The sequence below is a fragment of the Adiantum capillus-veneris genome, chromosome 3 (genome assembly GCF_014529385.1).
Source record: "Adiantum capillus-veneris isolate H3 chromosome 3, ASM1452938v2, whole genome shotgun sequence".
NCBI classification, from domain to species: Eukaryota; Viridiplantae; Streptophyta; class Polypodiopsida; order Polypodiales; family Pteridaceae; genus Adiantum; species Adiantum capillus-veneris.
In genome coordinates this window covers 29,054,336-29,076,733 of record NC_140933.1, presented here as the reverse complement: position 1 = coordinate 29,076,733, position 22,398 = coordinate 29,054,336, and the positions used below count along the sequence as shown (strand labels likewise).

The window sequence follows — 22,398 nt, the reverse complement described above, 5'->3', positions numbered from 1 at the left end:
ATCCTAAACCTAAATGTAATCTAAGTTAAATCTAAATCCAATCTAATCTTAAATCTAGCCTACATAGCTTATTTTAAATCTTGCCCTAATTTTAAATCTAACGTAAAGCCAAATCTAATCTAATTCTAAACTCAACATAAACCTAAATCTAACATAAACCTAAAAGTAATCTAACATAATCATAACCTAATTTTAAATCTAACTTAATTTTAACTTTAGCATAAATTTTAAATATAAGTTAAATGTAATCTAACTTAATCTTAGATCTTAATCTAACCTAATCTTAAATGCAATTTTAAATCTAACCTAACCTTGAATCTTAATATAATATTTCATTTCATATTTCTCTATTTTTTTTTATCTATCTCCCTCTTTCTCTCTTGGTTTTCTCCCCTTACCTCTCTCTTTTCGTCTTCTCTTCCTCTCTCTCTCTCTCTCTCTCTCTCACACACACACACACACACACACACACACACATTGTGTCTTTGAAAGACAAAGAGAGAGAGAGAGAGAGAGAGAGAGAGAGAGAGGGAGAGAGATCCGAGAAAGAGGGGAAAGGAACATGAGAGAGAGGAGAGGGAAGGAGCATACCTGACTCTCCTTTCTCTCCTCGTGTGTGTGTGTGTGTGTGTGTGTGTGGGGTGGGGGGGGGAGGGTGGGTGGGGGGAAGGGAGGAGAGAGGGAGAGGGAGAGCGTTGGTTTACCTATTTCGCTAGAGAGTCGAAACTCAGATCTGTGGCACTCTCGGTTTATTTTTTACTCCTGTCAGCGTCACTGTGGGCATCGCTATAGGCGTCGGTATGCAACAAAAAAAATAACGACGTCCATAATGACGCTGTGTAATTTAACTTTTGAGCGTCGCTAATGTGAAGTACCTCTTGTAGTGTGTAGAAGTTATCCTACTTGTTCGTCCTCACTTCTTTGATGGTATGGTCATATATTCTTATTGTAGCATTAACATTTGACACATCACATTTCTTTTTGTATCCTTTGATATTCTATCATGTAATGTAAAAGTTGATGACTCTAAAAATGTATGGTACTTATACTCTCAAATTTGTAGTGAGCATAATATGCATAGTTGTTGTGACTCTTTTCCATTGCCCCAGGTTCCGTCTCGCATCAAGGGGAGTGTGAGGCAAGCCAAATGATTTAGAGGGTGTGTATCATTAGCAAGGGGATAGTATCGAGCATATTAGAGGGAGAATGGTTTTCTTTTTTTAAGCGAAGAACATGGTTTTGTAGTTAGGGGCAATATGGGTAGTGTAATTTATATATCATAGGAGAGTGGATTCCGTCCAAGCAAAAATACATTGGAGTATGTGTGTGTGAGAGTGTGTGTGTTGTGAGAGAGAGAGAGAGAGAGAGGAGGGAAAGCCGTACAAATAAGCAACAAGAAATCTTGTCAATGTACTTGCATTAATAAATTTCTAAGGCATGGTTCAAAGCACTCAAGTTGGTGCCTTGGGTCTTTACATACTTCAAGCCCCACACATACAACCCATAAGATATGCTGCAGTTTGTAATCTACTGCACAGCAAAGGGTGTCTTTCAACTGCTTAAACAATTTCACACGCCTTGAGTTTCGCTCTAAAATACCTTCCTCAAATATCCTTTATCATTTACACATAAGAAACAATGAGAGATGGCTCACTTACTTTGGACATTAATTCACACTTGCATATAAAGCATGCTGTGCCCCAATATTGTGCTTGCAATTCTTTCAGATAACTATTTTGCTTGGCTCTTGCATTGCACCCAAAAGATAATCTGAAATTGTATAATATAACAATCTTTGTTTGGATCAATGTTTAGAATTCTGCATGACTGCAGAGACAGCTGCACTCCAAGGTCGGGCTGTAAATACTCTCTCTCTCTCTCTCTCTCTCTCTCTCTCTCTCTCTCACACACACACACACACACACACACACACACACACACATACACACAAAAAAAAACAACACGCACAGATAATTACCTCTGGGAGTTAATGGATGGACTCTCTCTCTCTCTCTCTCTCGCTCTCTCTCGTCATGGGAGGCTGTGGCCGCTAGCCAATTAGTAGACGCTGCTGCGGGTCCTCTTTCCCGGCATAAAGCAGTGGTTGCTTTTTAACTTCGCTGAGCCCTGCTATTTTTGGAGCAATCAAACCTTTAACAAAAATAGCGCATGCAAAGGCCTCCCTCTAGTCTGATCCCCTCTCTCTCTCTCTCTCTCTCTCTCTCTCGCTCTCGCTCTCGCTGTCTAGCAGAGAACTGCATCAATATACCTTCCCTTCCGCTCTCTCTGTCTCTCCATTCCAGAGGAGAACTGCAGGCTCTATCCACGAGGAGAACTCCAAGCAATCTACAACATCGCTCCCTTGGACTCTCTCTCTCTCTCTCTCTCTCATTCATTACACAGAGGAGAATTGCAAGCAATTTGCTGGCAGCTGCAAGAAGCTACTTTGTGGACGCTTCTCTCATGGAGGCCTCTTTTCCATTAATACTCAGATATTTATTCTTCCTTTTTCTTGTAAGCAATTCAAGCTTTCAAGGAGGCTTCGCCCAGAGTAAGATTGATCAAATGTCTAATCAAGAATTCAACAGTTTGCTCAAAGATCTCATCAATAGGCGCTTTTACATTGGCGTTGCAGTCTTACAATATACTGTCAGATCGGAGCTTGTCCGTGGTGTCACGCTGCTTATTCCGGTTGATGTATCGATGAGACAGACATCAGGAATTCAATATCAGTATCGCGGTTTGGTCAAATTCCACATCTTGAAAACCAACTTCAATATTCGAGCACTCAAATTGTTACCAGTGGGAACTTGGCTACCCACATATTTCGCTGGCTATGGTGTTGAGGTAACCCACAACACTGCGACCATTTTCGCCCTTAATCACGTGCCTATAGTCCAGCCAAACATTTGTCCTAGCCTTGTCCAAAGTGGCATTACATGTCATGGGATTAACGGAGTCCTGAATCCATTGTCTACTCCTGCAAGTCCAAGGCCCCCCTACACTTTACCACAAACTCCAAGAGCTTCGAATTTAACAACACCTTCTCCATTTTCATCTCCATCACAAGCTCTCACACCTAGTACTCGGCCACCTGTGGTAGCCACCCCTACCACACCTAGTACTCCACCTGTGATAGCCACCCCTACCACAACTAGTACTCCACCTGTGGCCGTAGCCACCCCTACCACAACTAGTACTCCACCTAGTACTCCACCTGTGGCCGTAGCCACCCCTACCACAGTACCTTCTCCATTTCCATCTCCATCACAAGCTCCCACACCTAGTACTCCACCTGTGGTAGCCACCCCTACCCCTACATCCACTCCCCCTAATATACCCCCAATATTCCAGACCCCTGTTACAACTCGAAACCCTCCCTTTGGAATTCCACCATTCTTATTTGCTCCCACATCAGACCCTCTAGAGAATACAGCGATGGCCATCAAGATTCCACATATATATACTTTTGTACTTGTTGGAATCTTGGTAGTACACATGATATTGTGAATTGATGATGGATAACTCATGAGGTACTAATTTGTCAATTAATTATTGTTTAAAGTCTTCATATAGATCACAAAGAGATCAATATATATAAGAAATTGTTTGTAGTTAGTATCTAACGAGTTTTTTTAATGTAAGTTTGAAGTCTACTTTTGGTTTCAAAGTTTAACAAGATAATCTCTACATTATTTGTTGTTTAAGCTACCCTAAAATATGCGTAGAGTGCTAAAATGTTTGAATTGCATTATTAATAAAATTACCTTTTTGGAGTCGAAGCATGTAATGTAAGAGGCAAGGTAGCAAGATAGCTATCTGAATTGCAAGATGGTTATCAAATGACAGTTTTTTTTTTTTTTTTTGGTCCAATTGCAAGCACAATTGGACACAGTAAAGCCTTTAAGGCAAAAAGAAGTGGGTCATTGAGCCATTGTGTTGAACTGAAAACCCTCTTTTTAAGTTGTTGCTATCGTCCCATAGTTGCCGTATTGCAACAAATGAAAATAGGCCTTTATCAAATGTCTGTGTATATTTGCATGATGTGTGTGTGTGTGTGTGTGTGTGTGTCGCCTCCCACGGGGCGTGAGCACATTGGCGCTCTAGTCAACTTAGTTTTTAGCTTGTAATATACAAAAAGATCTACTCTTTGTCTTTGCTTGCTAAATGTCGGTGCCTTACCAAATTCAACCTTCTTCCACTCAGACATAACATATGTAGAATGCATATTAGAGTGTTCTACACCACCTTAAAGTTCCTAAGCGAGGAGATGTGCGCTTTCTTGTGTTTGGCATGGGATCTTCCAAAGAATGACTCAAATCCTATGGGACTTTGATATTGCTCTCCCATCTCTACTCTCTTGCTTTGGCTAAAGTAAATTGTGTCATTTCAGCCCAAACAGTGAAGCAAGAGGGAGTTGGTCGAGGGTTAGGTGGGGACCAAACAACGGTGAAGCACGGTGGTACTTGTTGGTGGACCTAACTTGCACTACGTCATGTATACACCCTACAACCTTTTGTCCTTATATTAAGATTGATGTCAATTTGTCTAAAGTCGGCCGTCCACATCCCACCCTAGCCGCCTGCAATTGGTCAATGGTCTCCTAATGTCGTGTACAAGAAGTAGCTGCAGAGGCAGCTGCACTCCAAGACAAAGCTAAAAATTCCATAGTTGGGCTCAATAGGTCTCTCTCTCTCTCTCTCTCTCTCTCTCTCTCTCACACACACACACACACACACACACACACACACACACACACACACACACACACACAAACAAATAGCACGCACATATAATTACCTTTGGGTGAAAGCATGTTAACGTGACATGCTTTAAGCCGTTTCGAACAATGGTAATTAAAACAATTTTGACATATGCTATCTAATACAATAACACAAGCTAGTTCTCTAAGATCTATAACGCATGATATATCCATAGAAAACTCCTGAAACAAGGAATTTAAATGTACAAACTCCGACAAATTTTGATATTATTGTGAAAAATTTATCATGCGCCCAAGAATTTTTAGATGTGCTAATTTGAAAATGCTAACTAACACAAAAAGCATGTCACATTAACATGCGTCTACCCCTTTTGGAATTAGTGGATGTACTCTCTCTCTCTCTCTCTCTCTCTCTCTCTCTCTCTCCCCCTCCCCCCCCCCCCCCCCCCCCCCCCCCCCCCCCCCCCCTGCGGTCACTGTCATGGGAGGTTGTGGCCGCTGACAAGTAGATCCATTGGTTGCTCATTTTCAGGACTATATGTGAGAGGATGAGATAGCCCCTGCAGGTCCCTATTTTTCAGCAAAAGTAACGCTTGGTGATTCAATAATTGTACCTTTTTGTGTATAACTATTGTGCCATTTTAAGATCATTTTTGGACCCATTTACACATATATGCATTACCACATGATATTTTGTTCCCATGTGTGAAAGATGTGATAAGAAGTAGCATTGGTTAACAACAAAGGAGTTTCTAAACTCTTGCATCTTTGGAATGAAAGAAGCTTTTGTTGGAAGGATGTGGAGCTCATGGTGTTGCAACATAAATTGGGGTTGTACAAAAGCCTTTTGATTACTCGACTCTTGGAAGTGTTGTCATCCTTGTTTCCACCTGCCAGTAGAGAAAAAATGGATTTGAGAATTTGACATTGGTGGAAAGACAAGGTGTTCAGGTGCGGTGTACCAAACGGATTGGTTTGCCTCACTCAACAAAATATGGAAGAAAATTGTCAGAAGAACACTGACAAATGAGTGTTAGTACTATTTGGGAGATTAAAGGACCCCAATACATAAAGATATTCATCTGTTGGAAAGTGTTATGGGGAGCCTTGCGTACTAGGATTAGGGTGCACGCTAGAGGGATCTGCTTTGAAACTTCCTATGGCTATAGGCAGCCTGTGAAGACCCCTTGCATCTATTCAGTCAGGGCCCTACTTTACGGGGGCTAGCCGCTAGGATTTACAAATGGGTAAGAAGGACTTGGAAGATCATCTTCCATACCGATGACCTGATCTTGGGTGGGTGTCATATCCAAAACCGGGTTGTTTTCTAGTGCACAAAAAATTATCAGGTAGTGTTACCTAAACCAGGTCTGGAAGATAAGGAACCTTTAAGTTTTTGAGGGCAAACTAGATGTAGCTTATTTGGAAATATTGTGTGCCAAAGCACTGAGCTCATGCATGGCATAGGAGCAAGAGGGACAACTGGCAAGGGTGAAGAATGGAGGTCTACATTGAGTTGCTTAGAATGGGAGCCTATGATTGAATCCTAGCCCACATGTAGTGATTGAGGAGATTTGTGTGTACAAGCCTATGATGGAAACCTAGCCCACATGTAGTAATTGAAGAAATTGTATTCTTTTCCAGTACTTAAGTCTCTCAACTCACAATTGTAATTAGTGGAAAAAAAAAAGTAGCACTGGGATTCACTCGAGTGAATCACTAAAACTAATGTGAGAAAAATAGGCACTCTTGGTTTCTTATGATAGAAAAGTAGGCGATCTTTTTCTCACATGCGAAAAATTTCTTGCTTGGTATCTTTCATGTTAAATTTTTTTCCATGAATGTCTCGACTCTCATTGTTGCTATATGTGAAACATGCTATGAAAAATGTTTTATTCTCTTATAAGAAAAGATGTAAAACTGCTTGTATGAGAGTCGTTTGCTTCTATCAAACCTACTTGTGCCTTTATTGTGGATTGAAATCAGGTTGAAGATGGCATACATGTAATTTCGTTAGTTGATGCAAGTACGCTTTGAGCCTTGAGTGTGCAAATAAAGAATGTTGAGACTTTTATTTGGTTTGCAATTTCCTTCATGACGCCATCCATGTTTGGGTCTGGGGGGATTCACATATGTACTGTCCATCTATTGGAATTTAGTAGATACACATCTGTAGCAGAGAATGTTTGTCGAAAGTGAGAGTAAACACTCGATCACTGTCAAAGTGGAAATATATTGACCACTGTACAAGATGGCATAACACTATAAACGTTTATGGCGAGAAGACGAAGAAAAACGAGCAGAATTTTCTTTGCAAAATGAGTCAAAATTCAACGCAAATTGCAAGCCAAAAAGTTGCAGATAACTGTCACAGTGGGAGTCAACTCGATCACTAAACCATCAAAGAGAAAATTGCGAATCCGGCAGAGTTTCAACTCAAAAAATCTCACCTAAAACGCGTGACAGTAGACGCTGTCTCAGTAGCAAAATCCACCTGTCTACATGCAATGCCAACCACTTGGCAAACTGGCTCCCTCGTGACCGAGTAGCTCTATGTACGTGTACCTCTCCAAAAAACACTGCAAACGTGTAAACACGCTACCTACGAGTTATGGCTAGCTCAAACTGTATCCGCATAATGCATACATAGCATGGAACTTCACAAAACCATGCTTAAAAAAACTCTCTGAAATGCTCTACACAGTCAAATAATGCACGTAAAACCGCATCTGGCTGTGTAACGATTCAAAAGTCTATCACTTGCATACGCAAAAACAAGGGGAACTATCTCTCAAATAACACCACAGTGTGTCATACATAGCCAAAGATGCAACCCGCAATACTCTCTACACTATAAGAATCAAACTGCAAAACCTTGATTTGTCGAGATTGTTTTGACAGGCTGTTGCAAAAAATAAACCCTCAGAATTTTAAACTTCTAATGTGACCAGCACGTCCAAAACGTGCTAAAACCTCAAAATAGACTCCTGGATCACATGTATCTGAGTCCGGGTGTGAGAGATATACCAGAAACCTCCGTTTTTGGTCCAAAAACGCAGCATTAACTTACTGCTGTTGCACCTGCTATAATTCAGAGAAAAAATTTAGAAAATGGACATGAACATCACGTCTAGAATGTGCAAAAATACCAACCTAGACTCCTGGATCATATCCATCCCACTCCGTGTGACGGATATATGCAAAACAGACTATTTCGAGAGCCAAAAACAGCAAAAACGAGTTGCAACACTTCTTGTTCCTGCTCTTTTTATGAAAAATTCAGCAATGGCTTGCTACACAAGTTCTATACAAGTTGAATATACATGTCTAAGCTGAGATCTGACATCCTTGAGCTGTATTCACCTCCGCCGAGCTCAAGCCGCCATAACCAAGCTCTGTCGCTTCCGTCTCGTCGGGAAGCCGTCGCACGCGTGTCCCAAAATCTTTGATATCAATTGTGAGTGCATGAATGCTGTGCACGGATGCGTGCGTGTGTGGAGATTGAGAAGGAGAGAGAGAGAGAGAACATAGGATGTGGGGTGGAGCTCCCAAAGCTCATTGTATGGGCACCGAGTGAGAATGAGTGAGAGCTCCTTATTCTTTGTATGTATAAAGAATAAGGAGATAAATGTGGGCGTCCGGACACTGGACGATAGACACGGGCAAAGCACGGTGAGACACACCGTCTTTACCTAACATATCCTCCCTTTTGACACTATCTCCCCAATCCACATAGACAGATCAAACGATCGAGTCGTCCTTGGAGAAAGAGATCAACCTCGATTTTTCAATACTACACTGGCCTTGAGGCTAATCCAAACACTTGCACAATTCAGAGCCTTCGTAATAACCTCAACGCAAGCCTTAAGGAAGAGCAAGGAGTCATCCTCTTTGATGAAAGATCAATATAATAGGGATGTCCACTTGCCCCTCTAATGTATGGGTTGATGTGTTATGAAAGCTCTCATGGTTGTAGGGTTGGACGTTGGATGTCCACTTGCCCCTCTAATGTATGGGTTGATGTGTTATGCAATCTTCATGGTTGTAGGGTTGGACATTGGATGTGTGATTGTTCTTCATTCCTTTTGGAGATTATTGCCTACATTTTATAATATACATGAGGCCAATGAAAGTTGGATTGAGGGGTTTAATTTCTTTTGCATTATGGGTTTTGCAAGCTATCGGTAGATGGTCTATATCTATACTATATATATAAAGCAGCTTAAATTTTTCAAGGAAGGAGAGACCCTCCCGTGTCATTCACTACTTCACTTTAAGACAAAACTCTCATTTCTTAGAAATTTGGAATGTTGGAATATGTGAACCTTTTCAACTTTTCAAGTAATAACAAGTGACAAAATCACAAGGCCTGCAAATAGATTTTTGGATAAAACAAAACAAAAGCAAAAAGGATGAGGCTAGCTAACAATTGAGTACTTACACAACAATTTTAATGGACTACAACTCCATAAGACCTCAAGTATGCATCTCTTAATAGCAAAAAAGAGTGTGGGAGTTATGGGAGCAACCTAGTTCACACATTACTTAAATCATTTCATGTAGAAGTTTCAAAACAAGACATGGGTTTTTTTTACTGTCTTTCAAGTAAAAGAGGAGTGTGAATTGATAGCACCAGAATACTAAAGACTACTCAACCTGCAATCTGTGGCAACACTTGGAAAAAACCTTTTTCTAAACACTTCAACAAAATTTCCAAAATCTTCGCCAACCTGTAGATAGAAAATTCTACCAGCAAATTGAGAACATTAAATTTCTCTAGACTTTTTTACAAGTGAATTTAAACTTTGAAGGAAAAACTCAAAATTTATACATAAACCTAGATTTTTTACGAGCATTGTTGCATATGCGAGCTTGGGATTCGAGAACTCTGGAGCCTATGATTGACACACTCACCTCCAGGTGGACGGGGTAAGATATGAATCATTGGATAATAAGCTGCGAGAGAGAGTGTCCAAGGAGATAAACCAAGAGCTGGACATCACAGGCAGCTACTTAAGTGCCAAAAGCGGAGGGTGCTACATCTACGTGCATGGATTTGGAGAGGTCTCAGGACTTAGAAGAGGCCAAGTACACCTCGTAGCAATGACACTAACAAGATACTAACATACTACTTTTGCCTCGTTTGTTTAGTAGGGTGTGGAGACTCAAGGAGTAATATCTCCCTAGCAATTTGCAACCATGAAATGCATCAAGGATGCTTGCAGCTTCTTGAAAGTGTGGGATAATGAGATGTGTATCTCATTTTCCCCTTCAGCCTGCTACATTGCCCACATTGAATACTCCCCTCACGTAATGTAGTTACAACTTGGATGACGATAGAAGGAAGGAAAGCCCAATATTCTACCCCAAGCTTCTTGGATCATCATCACAAGATGACCAATGACGACCAAGTTGAGGCCCCTTTGTATAGCTACAATAGCGGCTTCACTAGCTTGCAGCTTGCGGATCGCCATGGCAGTAAAGTCTTGTCCTCATCCGCAAGCCACCCATGAGCAAGGGATTTATAGGGTGCCAGGGAAGAGATTGCAAGAGAACAAGTGAGTGTCGCCTTCCGGCCATGCCAAAGTAGGAGTTTTATCGAGAAACATGGTGCTGGACTTTATGTCCCGGCAAATTATATGAGTTAGTCACTCTTCTTGTAAAAAGCATAGCCCTCAAGCTACAGTCCCGCACGCACTTTGCTTCTGGTGTTGGCATGTAAACCTTTGTTGCATGCCCTCATCTCCATGTTGCCTATCATTTAAGCTTCCACCTTCTATATACTTGTACACTAACAACCTCTCGCCTACCTTCTGCAAGCAGGCCGCTGCTGAAAAACTGGACACTCGCGCTCGGACAAGGCTCTGTCGAATAACTATGTCTCGACGTGGTGCACTCATGCAATCTACAAGAGAGTGGGATATTTTTAAACCCCACATATCCACCTCCATCTGCTAGCTGCTCCCTCCCTCTACTCCCAATTCCCAATCGTCCTCCTCCCTCCCGCTCGTGGCCACATAGCTGTCAAATTTTCCTACAAAGGCCACACACAGCTCATCATCTATAGGGGTACAACGTAGTGTAGTACATTGTAGTTGCATGGTTTGTGAGGGTCTGAAGGTGCGAGGACGTCGTTGGACTCCCCATGCCAGACGAGGAAGACGTCTCAGAAAAGGAAAGCCTAGCAGCCAACTGTACAAATTTCTCCAATCGAGATCAAAGGGTATAGGAAGCTCGGAGGTGAACAACCATGTGTACGCCACTGTCTCATGTCTCTCAAGTCTCGAGTCTTGAGCTTAGCCGCGCTATTGTGCTTCATAATTTTGGCCACTACCTATTAAATTCTCTATTACTAGAACAAGTTTTATCTTTGTAATGAGTATACGCTGTCTGTTCCAACCAATGAAAAAATTGTGAAGTTCTACCTTTATAATGAATGTTTGCTCTTGCAACCAATCAATCAAAAAAATGTACATTTTTTAAAAACAACCACTCCTTTTTCACTAAGAAAAAGGGAACACATCACTATTGCCTTAGCCCTTTGCTCGGGCAAAAAAAAGGTTTGACTCTACTTTTTCATACTTTCCTTTGTTTTCTTAAAGCAAATTGAAGGGTGGCTCAACTTTGTTTTTGGAAAGCCAATGGCCATAAAAAAAACTTAAGAAATTGTTTGTATGTACGCTACCCAAATTTTACCAATTTATTTCGAGACGATCTTGAAATCTGGCTGAGATTTGTAATTAATACATCAAACCTTGATTTTAATCGAATAGTATCATGTATAGCTCCAAAATGGAAAGGCATGTATGTGTGTATGTGTGTGTGTGTGTGTGAGAGAGAGAGAGAGAGAGAGAGAGAGAGAGAGAGAGAGAGAGAGAGAGAGAGAGGTCTCAAAGAGAGTTCCATTTGTTTTCCTTGATCAAAATAATATTAAAGTAAATCTTCCATATATAATGGAGCTTAAAGCACAAGTCATCCACTATAACTTACACAACTGTCCATATGTGGATTACGAATTTACGACAGAGAGAAAATCTAGGACAGGTGACGAGCAATTGTAAGTTAACAACGATGGAAGGCGGAGTTGTTACCATATACATGTGGTAGTGATGTGTGTGAACACACTAGGACCGCCGGGGCATTTTTTCCCTCTTTAGGAGGCTTTTCCCCCCATGCATTGTATATACGCCCATCACTCTAGGGCTATCTATCTTTCCATTGCACACTAAGTTACACACTCTCTATTGTGTGCCTTGAGCTTCCTTCGTCTTCTCCAAGCTGTGTGTGTTTCTCTGCAATCCTAATTCCAACAATTGGTATCAGAGCAGGTCACGTCCTCCTGGGCTTAGTCTCCAGCTGCTCCAGCACACGCCTGCTCACTTTCTCCGATTTCAGTGAGCTTTGGCGAGCGTTCGTAGGTCAACAAAAATTTTGGGTCTGCTCGAAGAGCTTTGTGTGCTCAGAATTTTGATTTGGGCTCATTTCGGCCTCCGTTTCCACTACAGGCAGTACTGCACAGGCTATTTCGTCATTTTGTGCAGAATTTCTGTCAGTGCTATTTTCTGCATAACAGGTGCCTTATAGTCTTCTACGGTTTGTGCTATATACCACAGGTTTTTCCCGCTCCGTTTCTCCTATTTTCGGGCAGTTTTCACATCAGGTGCAGCATTTACCATGGCTGACAACAACAACACAGATGTGTTCAAGATGTTTGCTGCTGAGGACAGGTTGGATGGGGATAACTACCCTATGTGGGCTTATATGATGCAACATGTTCTTGTGTCAAAGGGTGTCTGGAACATTGTGCAGGGCATTGATGTACGTCCTGGTTCTGAGGATGTAGGTGATGTTGAGGATGTTGCAGGTCTTGCTGCAAGGATTGCAGCTGTTAGAGTTGTTTTGCCTACAGCAGAACAAGCTCGTTGGGATGTTAAGGATGCGCAGGCTCATGCATTGATTGTGTTGTCTGTGAAGCGCACCATTGTTCCTCACATCCGTTCAACAAAATCTGCAAAACAGGCTTGGGATATTCTAGCAGGTCTTTATGCAAGCTGCAATGAGGCTAAAATTGCTTTGCTCCGCAAAGACCTGGAGTTGAAGATTATGCATGAGGAAGATGATATGGACACTTTCCTTGCTAGTGTCAAGGATATCAATGAGCAGCTTATTTCTGAAGATGAAAGTCATTTCAGATAGTTCCCTTGTGCAGACTGTTCTTGATGCCTTACCAGATTCCTACCAGACTTTTGCTAGTACTTGGAGACTGGTGACCCAAGGAAATCCTGAAGTTGTCAAGTTTGATGCATTATGCACATTGCTGTTGCAAGAGTCACTTTCTAGAAAAAATAGGACTAGGCAGCGTGCAGTTGAACATGCTTTTATTGCTTCTCAAAGAAAGGGTGGTAACAGTAATGCAGCCACTTCTTATGGTTCTGCTGTGAGTGGCAAAAATTATGTTCCTAATGCTTCTGCTGGCAGTACTTCGTCTGGTAATTCTGGTGATAAGGGAAAAAAGAAGATGCGTTTCCATTATTGTAAAGCCAATGATCACTTGATCCAGTCGTGTCCTAAGTTGAAGGCCAAAGAGGCTAAGAAGAAAGAGGGTGGTTCCACTGCAAATGCTGGCTCCACTACAAATGTAGCCATTGTTGAGTCTTCTGTGAAAGGAGACTGTGTTGCTGATGTTGATGCAGAATGGGCTTTTAGCGCACAATGCACTTACAATCCTGCTGTCCATGATGCATGCTTGACAGTTGCTATAGATTCACATGTGTGGTATTTCGACAGTGATGCTACAAAGCACATTACCTCACATCGTGAATTGTTTACCTCTCTCAAGTCAGTCCCTCATGGGAATTCAGTCACTTGTGCCAACAACGCGTCTTATCCAGTTCAGGGAGTTGGAAAGATTGTGCTCACTGCTGCTAATGGAAGTTCCTTCACACGTTGATGCACTTTATGTACTTGGGATCAAGAAGAATCTCTTGTCTGTATCCGCACTTGCTAGACTTGGACTTGTAGTCAAATTTGTGGATGACAAATGTACAGTTCATGATCTCAGTTTTGGTGATGAAATTGTTGCATCTGGGCTTTTGTGTCGTGGGCTGTATAAGCTCACTTTGTATGACAAGTGTGGACAAAATTTTGCAAATGCTGTTGCAGATTCAAGGGCTATTTCAGATGCAAAACTTTGGCATGCACGTTTTGGTCATCTGAATTTTGCCAATTTGCTGCGTTTGCAGAAATCTGATATGGTTCCTTCTTTGCCCCCTCTTGAAGCACCTGTCAAACATGTTTGTGAAGGCTGTATTTTGGGTAAGATTCAGCGTTCTAAGTTTCCAAAGGATGGTTCAGTTCGGGCCACATGTAGGTTGCAGCTTCTGCATAGTGATGTTTGTGGGCCCATGCAAACTCCGTCCTTTGGCAATTACCTGTACTTCGTGACTTTCATTGATGACTACTCCAGGCATGCATGGGTATTTCTGCTTAAAGCGAAGTCCAAAGTTTTCATGTGCTTCAAAGAATTTTTGGCTATGGCTGAAAGTGTCTCGAAATGTACTATGGGCACCCTCCGTTCCGATTGAGGGGGGAGTATATGTCTCATGAATTTAATGCATTTCTGGCTAGTCGTGGGATAAAACACCAATGTACAGTGCCTTATACGCCTCATCAAAATGGTGTTGTTGAGAGGAAAAACAGGTCACTAACGGAAATGGCACGATGTATGGTCAAAAGTCAAGCTTTACTGTATTCTTTTTGGCTTGAGGCCATCATGTGTGCCACTTATGTACTTAACAGGTGTCCTAGGAAAGCTTCGCAGTCTATTACTCCATATGAAGAATGGCATGATAGAAAGCCTTCTATTGAGCACATGCGTGTTTTTGGCTGTTTGGCATATGCTTTGGTGCCACAAGTGCAACGCATAAAGTTGGATGATAAGGCTGTCAAATGTATTTTTGTTGGTTATAGTGTTGAAAGCAAAGGTTACATGTTGTATCATCCGCAAACAAAACGTATTCTGGTTTCTCGGGATGTAGTGTTTGTGGAAGATTCTGTTCAGCCCTTGCTGTCATGTACTAGAGACAATAGTGTAAGCTCACAGGACATTTATGACACTTTGTTGCCTCTTTTCAGTGTTGGAAATATGAATGTAAGTTCCAATGAGGCAAATGTACAGCCTATGGGGGTTTCTAAAAATGTTTTAGATCAGTCTATTACTGATGTAGATGTACATGATGTACTTGATGAGGAAAGGGCTGAAAATGACCAGGCTAGAGGTATGCCAAAATGGCTGGTGCACACTTTGCATGACAGTAAATTGGATGCACCTTTGTCTAGTCATACTCGTTCAGGCTCTTGCCATGCATCTTATGCATCAGATTGTTATGCTTTGGCTGTGTCTAGCTTACATGATGTTGAGGAGCCTCTGTCTTTTGATGAAACACAGAATTCAGAAAATTGGATGGCTTCCATGCAATCAGAATATGATGCACTTATAGAGAATGACACATGGACTTTATGTGATTTGCCTCCTGGCAAAAAGGCCATTGGTACGAAGTGGGTTTACAAGTTGAAACGCAAACCGGATGGTGAGATCGATCGCCATAAGGCTCGACTTGTTGCAAAGGGTTATGCACAACAAAAAGGCATAGATTATGAAGAGACTTTTGCTTCCACTTGTCGTATGACTACTGTACGTTTTCTAAGTGCATTGGTAGCTCATTTTGGTTGGGATGTACATCAATCAGACATTGTTACTGCTTTCTTGAATGGTGACATATTTGAGGAAGTTTATGTAACGTAGCCTCACGGTTTTGTCATAAAAGGACAAGAGGACAAAGTGTGCAGATGTAAGAAGGCTTTGTATGGGTTGAAGCAATCTCCTCGTGCTTGGTATGAGAAAGCTGACACTCATTTGGTCAAACAAGGCTTTCGTAACAGTCCAACAGAAAGCACATTGTATGTAAATCGTGAGGGTGATGTACTTCTCATTGTGGTTCTTTATGTCGATGATTTGCTGATCACTGGACCAAATGAGAGACATATTGCTGAATTTAAGGCTGATTTGAATGCTACTTTCATGATGAAAGATTTGGGGCTGTTGCATCATTACTTGGGTATATAGTTTAAGCAGTGTGATGGTGGTATTGCCTTGTGTCAGAAAAGTTACATAGAGACATTGCTATGTAAGTTTGGACTTGAGGATTGCAAACCTATTGCCACTCCCATGGAAATAGGTTTGAAGTTGAGTCTACATGATGCTGACGATCATGCTGATGTCACTCTTTACCAAACTGCTATTGGCTGTCTCATTTATGTATGCAACACGAGGCCGGATATTCAATTTGCAGTCTCATAGGTTAGCAGATTTATGCATAGCCCAAGGTCTAAGCATTGGCAGGCTGTCAAGAGAATTTTCCGCTACCTTAGTGGCACTTTACATCTTGGCTTGTTTTATCCCAAGGGGGGATCATTGCCGCCGGACTTACATGCTTTTTCGGACTCAGATTGGGCTGGTTGTTTTGACACGCGAGTGTCCACATCAAGTTTTTGTTTCATTCTTGGAAGTTCATGTATATCATGGTTGAGCAAGAAGCAACCTACTGTGGCCACTTCGAGTTGTGAGGCTGAGTATAGGACAGTCTTCACAGCTACGGTTGACTGTGTATGGCCCAGACGCCTTATGGCTGATTTGGGTGTTGGACAGGACACTGCCAACACTATCTACACTGACAGTCAAAGCACATTGGCAATTGCGAGGAACCCAGTTTTTCATGCTCACACAAAGCACATTGGGGTGCATTACAACTATGTTAGGGAGAGGCTCTCAGCAGGAGAGATCAGCTTGGCTTATGTGCCAACACAGGACAACCTTGCAGATCTTTTCACAAAGGCATTGTCTCGTGAGAAGCTTGAAGCTTTCCGCAAAGCTTTGGGCTTACTCCCCTTTGTGGACTGATCATGTCCTTAGGGCATGGCACTTCCCTTTACTCATGTGTCAGCTCTCGTTCACCGCATCACTCCAGGGGGGATTTGTTACTATATACATGTGGTAGTGATGTGTGTGAACACACTAGGACCGCCGGGGCATTTTTTCCCTCTTTAGGAGGTTTTTTCCCCCATGCATTGTATATACGCCCATCACTCTAGGGATATCTATCTTTCCATTGCACACTAAGTAACACACTCTCTATTGTGTGCCTTGAGCTTCCTTCGTCTTCTCCAAGCTGTGTGTGTTTCTCTGCAACCCTAATTCCAATAGGAGTAAAGTGTTGAGTTTGTTTAAAGGTTTTTGCGCTAAATTTCTTTGAGCTTTGTAGGTGCTCTCAACTTCAAATTAGAATCTAAAGGAAAGTTTCAAAATGTTTGGGTGGGATTACACTAGACTTAGGTTTTTCCCTCTTAACTTCATAGGCATTCTCACCTTCAAATTAGAATTTAGAGTTAAATCTCTATCGTTGGTAATTCAAGGGTATGCCATATCCTTGGATTTCTATGTTATGAATATGGAGCGGGGCAGATGGGCTCTTGGAGTCCCACAAAAGTTTGAAAATTGAAAAACCTACATATGATAAACTTTTAGTGACAAAGATACTATAATTGAAGGGTTTTATATTTGGATTTCTTAGTTTGTGTGTATGATGATGATTGTATGCCTCCTCTTTGATCTGTAGTTCATCCTGCTAATTTCTATAAACTTTGTAGGTTTCCTCACCTTCAAATTTAGAATTTAGAGGTAAACCTCAATATTTATAGGTGATCTAGGTTTTTTTTATAGCACTTGGATAAATAGCGTTTTTTTCCAAATACTTGAAAAACCTCCATATGAGAAATTTTACAAGCTTTGCCACTGTCCACAAGTCCACCCATTTGGTCATAATCTTTGCATTGAGAATACAAAAGTTATTGACCACTCGGGATAGATTCATATCCATGTTAAGTAGTTTTACCTTTCCACTTGGCAAGTGTGAAGTCATCCTTGCATCTTCCTTGTCTGACCACATGCAAGGCATTGAAGGATCGACTTGTGCCAAATACTCTATGTAAACAAATGCCTCTTCCACAATCCACCCTTCGGCCATACATGCCTCTGGTTGAGATTGTAGCTGCTGCACAAAATCTTTGAGAGTCTTTAAAAACCTCTCTAAGAAGAACATCCATCGTGCGTGCACTACTCCACATATAGAAAATTTGACTAAGAAGGACCAACCGAGGAAATGCATCCTCAATGGCACACACAATTTCTGTTGCAAGTGTTTGAGTAGCAGGGATAGAATCTTTTTTAATTTCCTTGGAGCTCACAAATCTGCAAGAAAACACACAAAGATACATCAAGTGCTTGTTTGAAATTATTGTGTACATAGGAAAGGTGTAGTCCCTGACTTTCTTGTCCTGACATATACACATACTTACCGGAAGAATGAACTACAATATAAAAAGGGAAAGGGAAAGTGAGAGAAAGTCATAAACAAAAACTATAAATAGAATAGGGATACGGACATTACCTGAAGCATCTTGTGCCAATCATGGGAGTTCAACCCATACAATTGAACGCTTCCACCCTTCTTCGCTTTTGTGAAAGCTCCCTTTAGTGACCTCATATATCCTGTTGGTGTGCAAATAGAAGCAATGGTACCCTTCCTTTGTCTAATTCTTCTTTGGCTAGCATCCATGGTGCTTTAGGAAGCACAATCTTTCCACTAGGGGCACGACGTGGAGTAGCAGAGGTGGGGAGACGTTTCAAAAGCCTCAAATCCTCCCTCGCAGCCAAAGAGTCCTTCTTGCCAATAATGTGGTCCCATAGTGTTTGGGCTACATTCTTGAATATGTGTATGGGATCCAAGAGGTGTTGTATTTTAATTCCTTCCAATATGGAATACCCTGACATACCTTTTGGTGGAGGACACGGAGTTAGATTGTTGTTGTGGTGCTCTTCCCAAATGGTTGCCCAATCTGCCATCGTGAGATTTAGAGGGGTCTTGCCATTTGCTGGAGCCTTGTGCTTGTTATGCCCTTGGGGTAAAAAGCAATGGTTGTTTGGATAGATTACCTTGTGCAAGGCATCGGGCCTCTTTGTCATCAACGATTGCCGCAAGTAGGACATGCATTGTGCCTTGATGTAGACAACCCTGCATAGATATCATATTGTTAGAGAGATGAGTTAACTAAAGGGGGAGAGAGGAAAAGGGGGGTACCAAAAATCTCGCCAAGCCCAGGATAGTCGTGCATAGTCAACATAAGGATTCCCCTCACAATGGCTTCTCTCCCCCCCCCTTTGCAAGTGAGACATCGACAATAGGAATGCCTCTCCATAACTCCTCCAACTCCTTAATGAGGAGCTCAAGGTAGACTTCACATTTTGACACTTTGTATGTCTCTGGCACAAGCAAGAAAAGAAGTATATTTCCCTTCTTGGTTGTCTCTCATGGTGGAATATTGTAGTTAACGATCACCACAGGCCAAGTGCTCCATGAAGTGGACTTAGTGCCGAAGGGGTTGACACCATCACTTGCTAACCCAAGCCTCAAGTGTCGTGGCTCCAACCCAAACTTTGGCCATTGAGTTTCGATGTGTCTCCATGTAGGTGAATCAATAGGGACACACATCATTCCATCATTTGTGGTGGTTGGTGTGCCACCATGCAAGAAGCTCCATTGTAGACCTGCTTTTAAACATGTGTTGAATGCGAGGAATTAATGAAAAATGACTCAATTCCTTGCAAGGTAGGTGCATCCCACTCACTCCGATCTTGTATCGTGCCTCCCCGTACATGGGACATGAGTAGCATGTGCGTGCTCACCGCGGTATAGCATGCAATCGTTGACACATGCATCAATGCGCTCATACTCCATTTCAAGTGTAGTGACAATGACAACAATCTAGATCGTCAACGATGTGGAGGAATGCGGTGATCTTTTGGCAACGTTTTTCCCATCAAACTACAACAAACCATGTATTAGTACAATTGCTAGGAGACGACAAGGAATAGCGAGTGAAGAGTATATAAAATCCATATTTCATACTTACCCAAGGAGTGCATCGACACTTGCATTTCTCCAACCAAATTTTGCTTGCAAGTTGAGGACTTCCAACGATGCCCGAAGCACTGAGTACTGTGCACCGTTGTAAAGAGGTGTTCGGACACTCGCCAACAATCTATCCTCCATTGCTATTTCTCGTTGAGTGCACGGCACACGTTGCGTTCATGAGCTAGTAACTCATCACACATGTCAACATATACTCATCCTCTGCCTCAAAGTGCAGCTGAGACGCCATAGGATCTGTGGAAGTAGAGTCAATGGGAGGATCACCATGCGCTGCACCCAAATCGTCCAGTCGCTCTTGCCTCTACCGTTCAGCCTTGTGCTCCCATGCATCAACACCGAACATAGACCATTAGGGCACCTCTTCAAGCGATGGGTGAGTGACGCTCTCTCCTCTCCGAGCGCTTTTTTGAGGATTCCAGAGCCCTTCGTTCTCCACGTGCTCCAATGCAATGTGTCTCAAGTGAGGGATTGCCCTTTTCCACTTTGCGCAAGGACAAGGGAGTTTTTCCTTGAGCCATCGATCATGCTCAAGGCCTCCAAGGGGGCCACGATCATCCCAGTCAATGTCTTGCACTTGCCATAAATTTTTTATTTAGTCATGTCCCTTAAGAAATAAACAATTAATTAGAGAAAGTTCTAAATTCTAATTAAAAAATACATGAAGTTAAACTCAAAGAGAATAAACAGCAATGAGTGTTAGAATTATTTTTAAATAAAGGTGGACTTAAAAAATGCAATCAATAAACATCTAAAAAATACACATAAAAATTTAAAAATCTTCATAAAAAAACTCAAAAGACTAAGAAATGAAATAATTGATATCGAAGGGTAGGGGGGTGGTTTGTACCCCCCCACAACCAGGGATACGTTCGTATTCGTTCAAAATGACATATCGTGGGTAATATTGGCGGTAATAGGTGTAGTAATACCCGCGGTAATTCCTGGCACCTAGAACAGAGAAGGAGGGTAGAGTATGCCGCGTGTTGGCTGCATACCCTGCCCTCCTTCCTCTCCACCATCGATACAACTCAAGCTCCCTCCCTCTCCTACCCCCCCTACGACAGACACACACACACACACACACACACACACACACACACACACACACACACACACACACACACACACACACACACACCTCTTTTTCTATTGTTTTCTATTCCACAGACACATGCATAGTAAAACACACACACACACACACACACACACACACACTCTACACACACATGCAGAAACTCTAGAAATTGATGAGAAAGATAAAGATATCATGGCATACCTCGTTCATTTGAGAAATGGTTGCGTTGTTGAAATGTATCTTTGTGCGTGGTAGGAAATATCCACTTGTTTGGAGGTGCTAGATTTGTTAAGGTATCTTCGTGTTAGATTTGAGAGAGGGAAATAGAGAGAGAGAGAGAGAGAGAGAGAGAGAGAGAGAGAGAGAGAGAGAGAGAGAGAGAGAGAGAGAGAGAGAGAGGGGGGGGGGGATAGAGGGAAATAAAGAGAGAAAGAGAGAGATAGAACGAGAGGGAGAAATAGAGAGAGAGAGAGAGAGAGAGAGAGAGAGAGAGAGAGAGAGAGAGAGAGAGAGAGAGAGAGAGAGATAGTTCTATTATCGTCCTCGGAGGTCAAATATGACCTATGAGACCAAATGAACATGTCACATGGTGTGAGTGGAGGTCATAAGTGACTCTCGATGCTCAAAAATGACTGAAATGAGCATCACAATAGAGAGTCTGCATCGTGGTTGGGAGAGGAAGGTATCTAGGGAGAGCTCATGGCTGTATATATGGGGAAAAGAGGACCTAATGTGGTCAAAAGCTGAGCACTCAAGTAGTGTGTGGTACTCACTCTCTCGCACTTGACGAGGACATAAGGTGCAAAGTCGATGAGACTCCTCGCAAGTGCCCCAACGTCCTATCTTGCAGCGTAGAGAATGGGAGCTAAGACGAATGGAGGCAATGGTGCGTATCGCACTCAACGGGATGGGCTCAAGGATGTAGGGATGGGTTCGGTTTCCTCGTCTGGAGAAGAAGAGATATTTGTAGTTTGGGGCAACGTATGTGGTGTAATGGCTAAAGCGAGAACCTTCGGACTTCTCCCAAGCCATGATACATTGGCATTGTAAGAAGGCCTCATTAGCTTGGGAATCAATGGACGCATCCATGACCAACTGACATACACCCCATCTTCCAAACCATTTCTTGATGTCAAGCATCCACCCCGAACTTAGTATTTTTCTCTTGCATGTCTTTTGGACCTTTTGACTTGCTTCATATGCGATTCTAGGAAGTCGATGCAAAGGGCTATGTTGTGTCTTAAGCATGTACTCCACAACCCTTTGCATGCCCAAGATCCCAATGGGAAGCGATCCGGACTCAACAAGTAAGAGCATGTAGGGTGTTTGTATCTTGACTTGGAGAAAGTTGGTGAGAAAATGCTTTTGGACATTCTCAAAATCTTTCCAAGTAGACTTCTCGATGCTTCTGTTGGGGTATAAAGCCCAATGTGGTCGCCCAGGTAAGTGGGCGGGCCGCCAGGTATGTACACATATTCTTTTGTAAAAACCTAATAAGAACTCACTATGCTCTACACATTACAGTAGAGCGAGTTCACCATATCGTCGTGCTC

The 22,398-nt window shown here is 42.2% G+C and overlaps 1 protein-coding gene and 1 long non-coding RNA gene across 3 annotated transcripts; both read right to left on the bottom strand.

Annotated features, from left to right (window-relative positions):
* Positions 1-1,397: 1,397 nt before the first annotated feature.
* Positions 1,398-2,595, bottom strand: LOC147460665 (uncharacterized). Of its 2 annotated transcripts, none has more exons than XR_015186300.1 (3): positions 2,270-2,595; positions 1,979-2,127; positions 1,398-1,839 (listed from the first exon to the last, which is right to left on the bottom strand). It is a non-coding gene; the product is annotated as an uncharacterized LOC147460665 (long non-coding RNA). The 2 variants fall into 2 exon arrangements; XR_015186302.1 differs by having other exon boundaries at positions 1,398-1,770.
* Positions 2,596-2,866: 271 nt separating this feature from the next.
* On the bottom strand, positions 2,867-3,590 carry LOC147460664 (uncharacterized). The gene has a single exon (XM_086499194.1). The coding sequence runs from the start codon at positions 3,528-3,530 to the stop codon at positions 3,000-3,002; it is 531 nt and encodes a 176-aa protein (XP_086355320.1). The 5' UTR covers positions 3,531-3,590; the 3' UTR covers positions 2,867-2,999.
* Between the last annotated feature and the right edge of the window lie 18,808 nt (positions 3,591-22,398).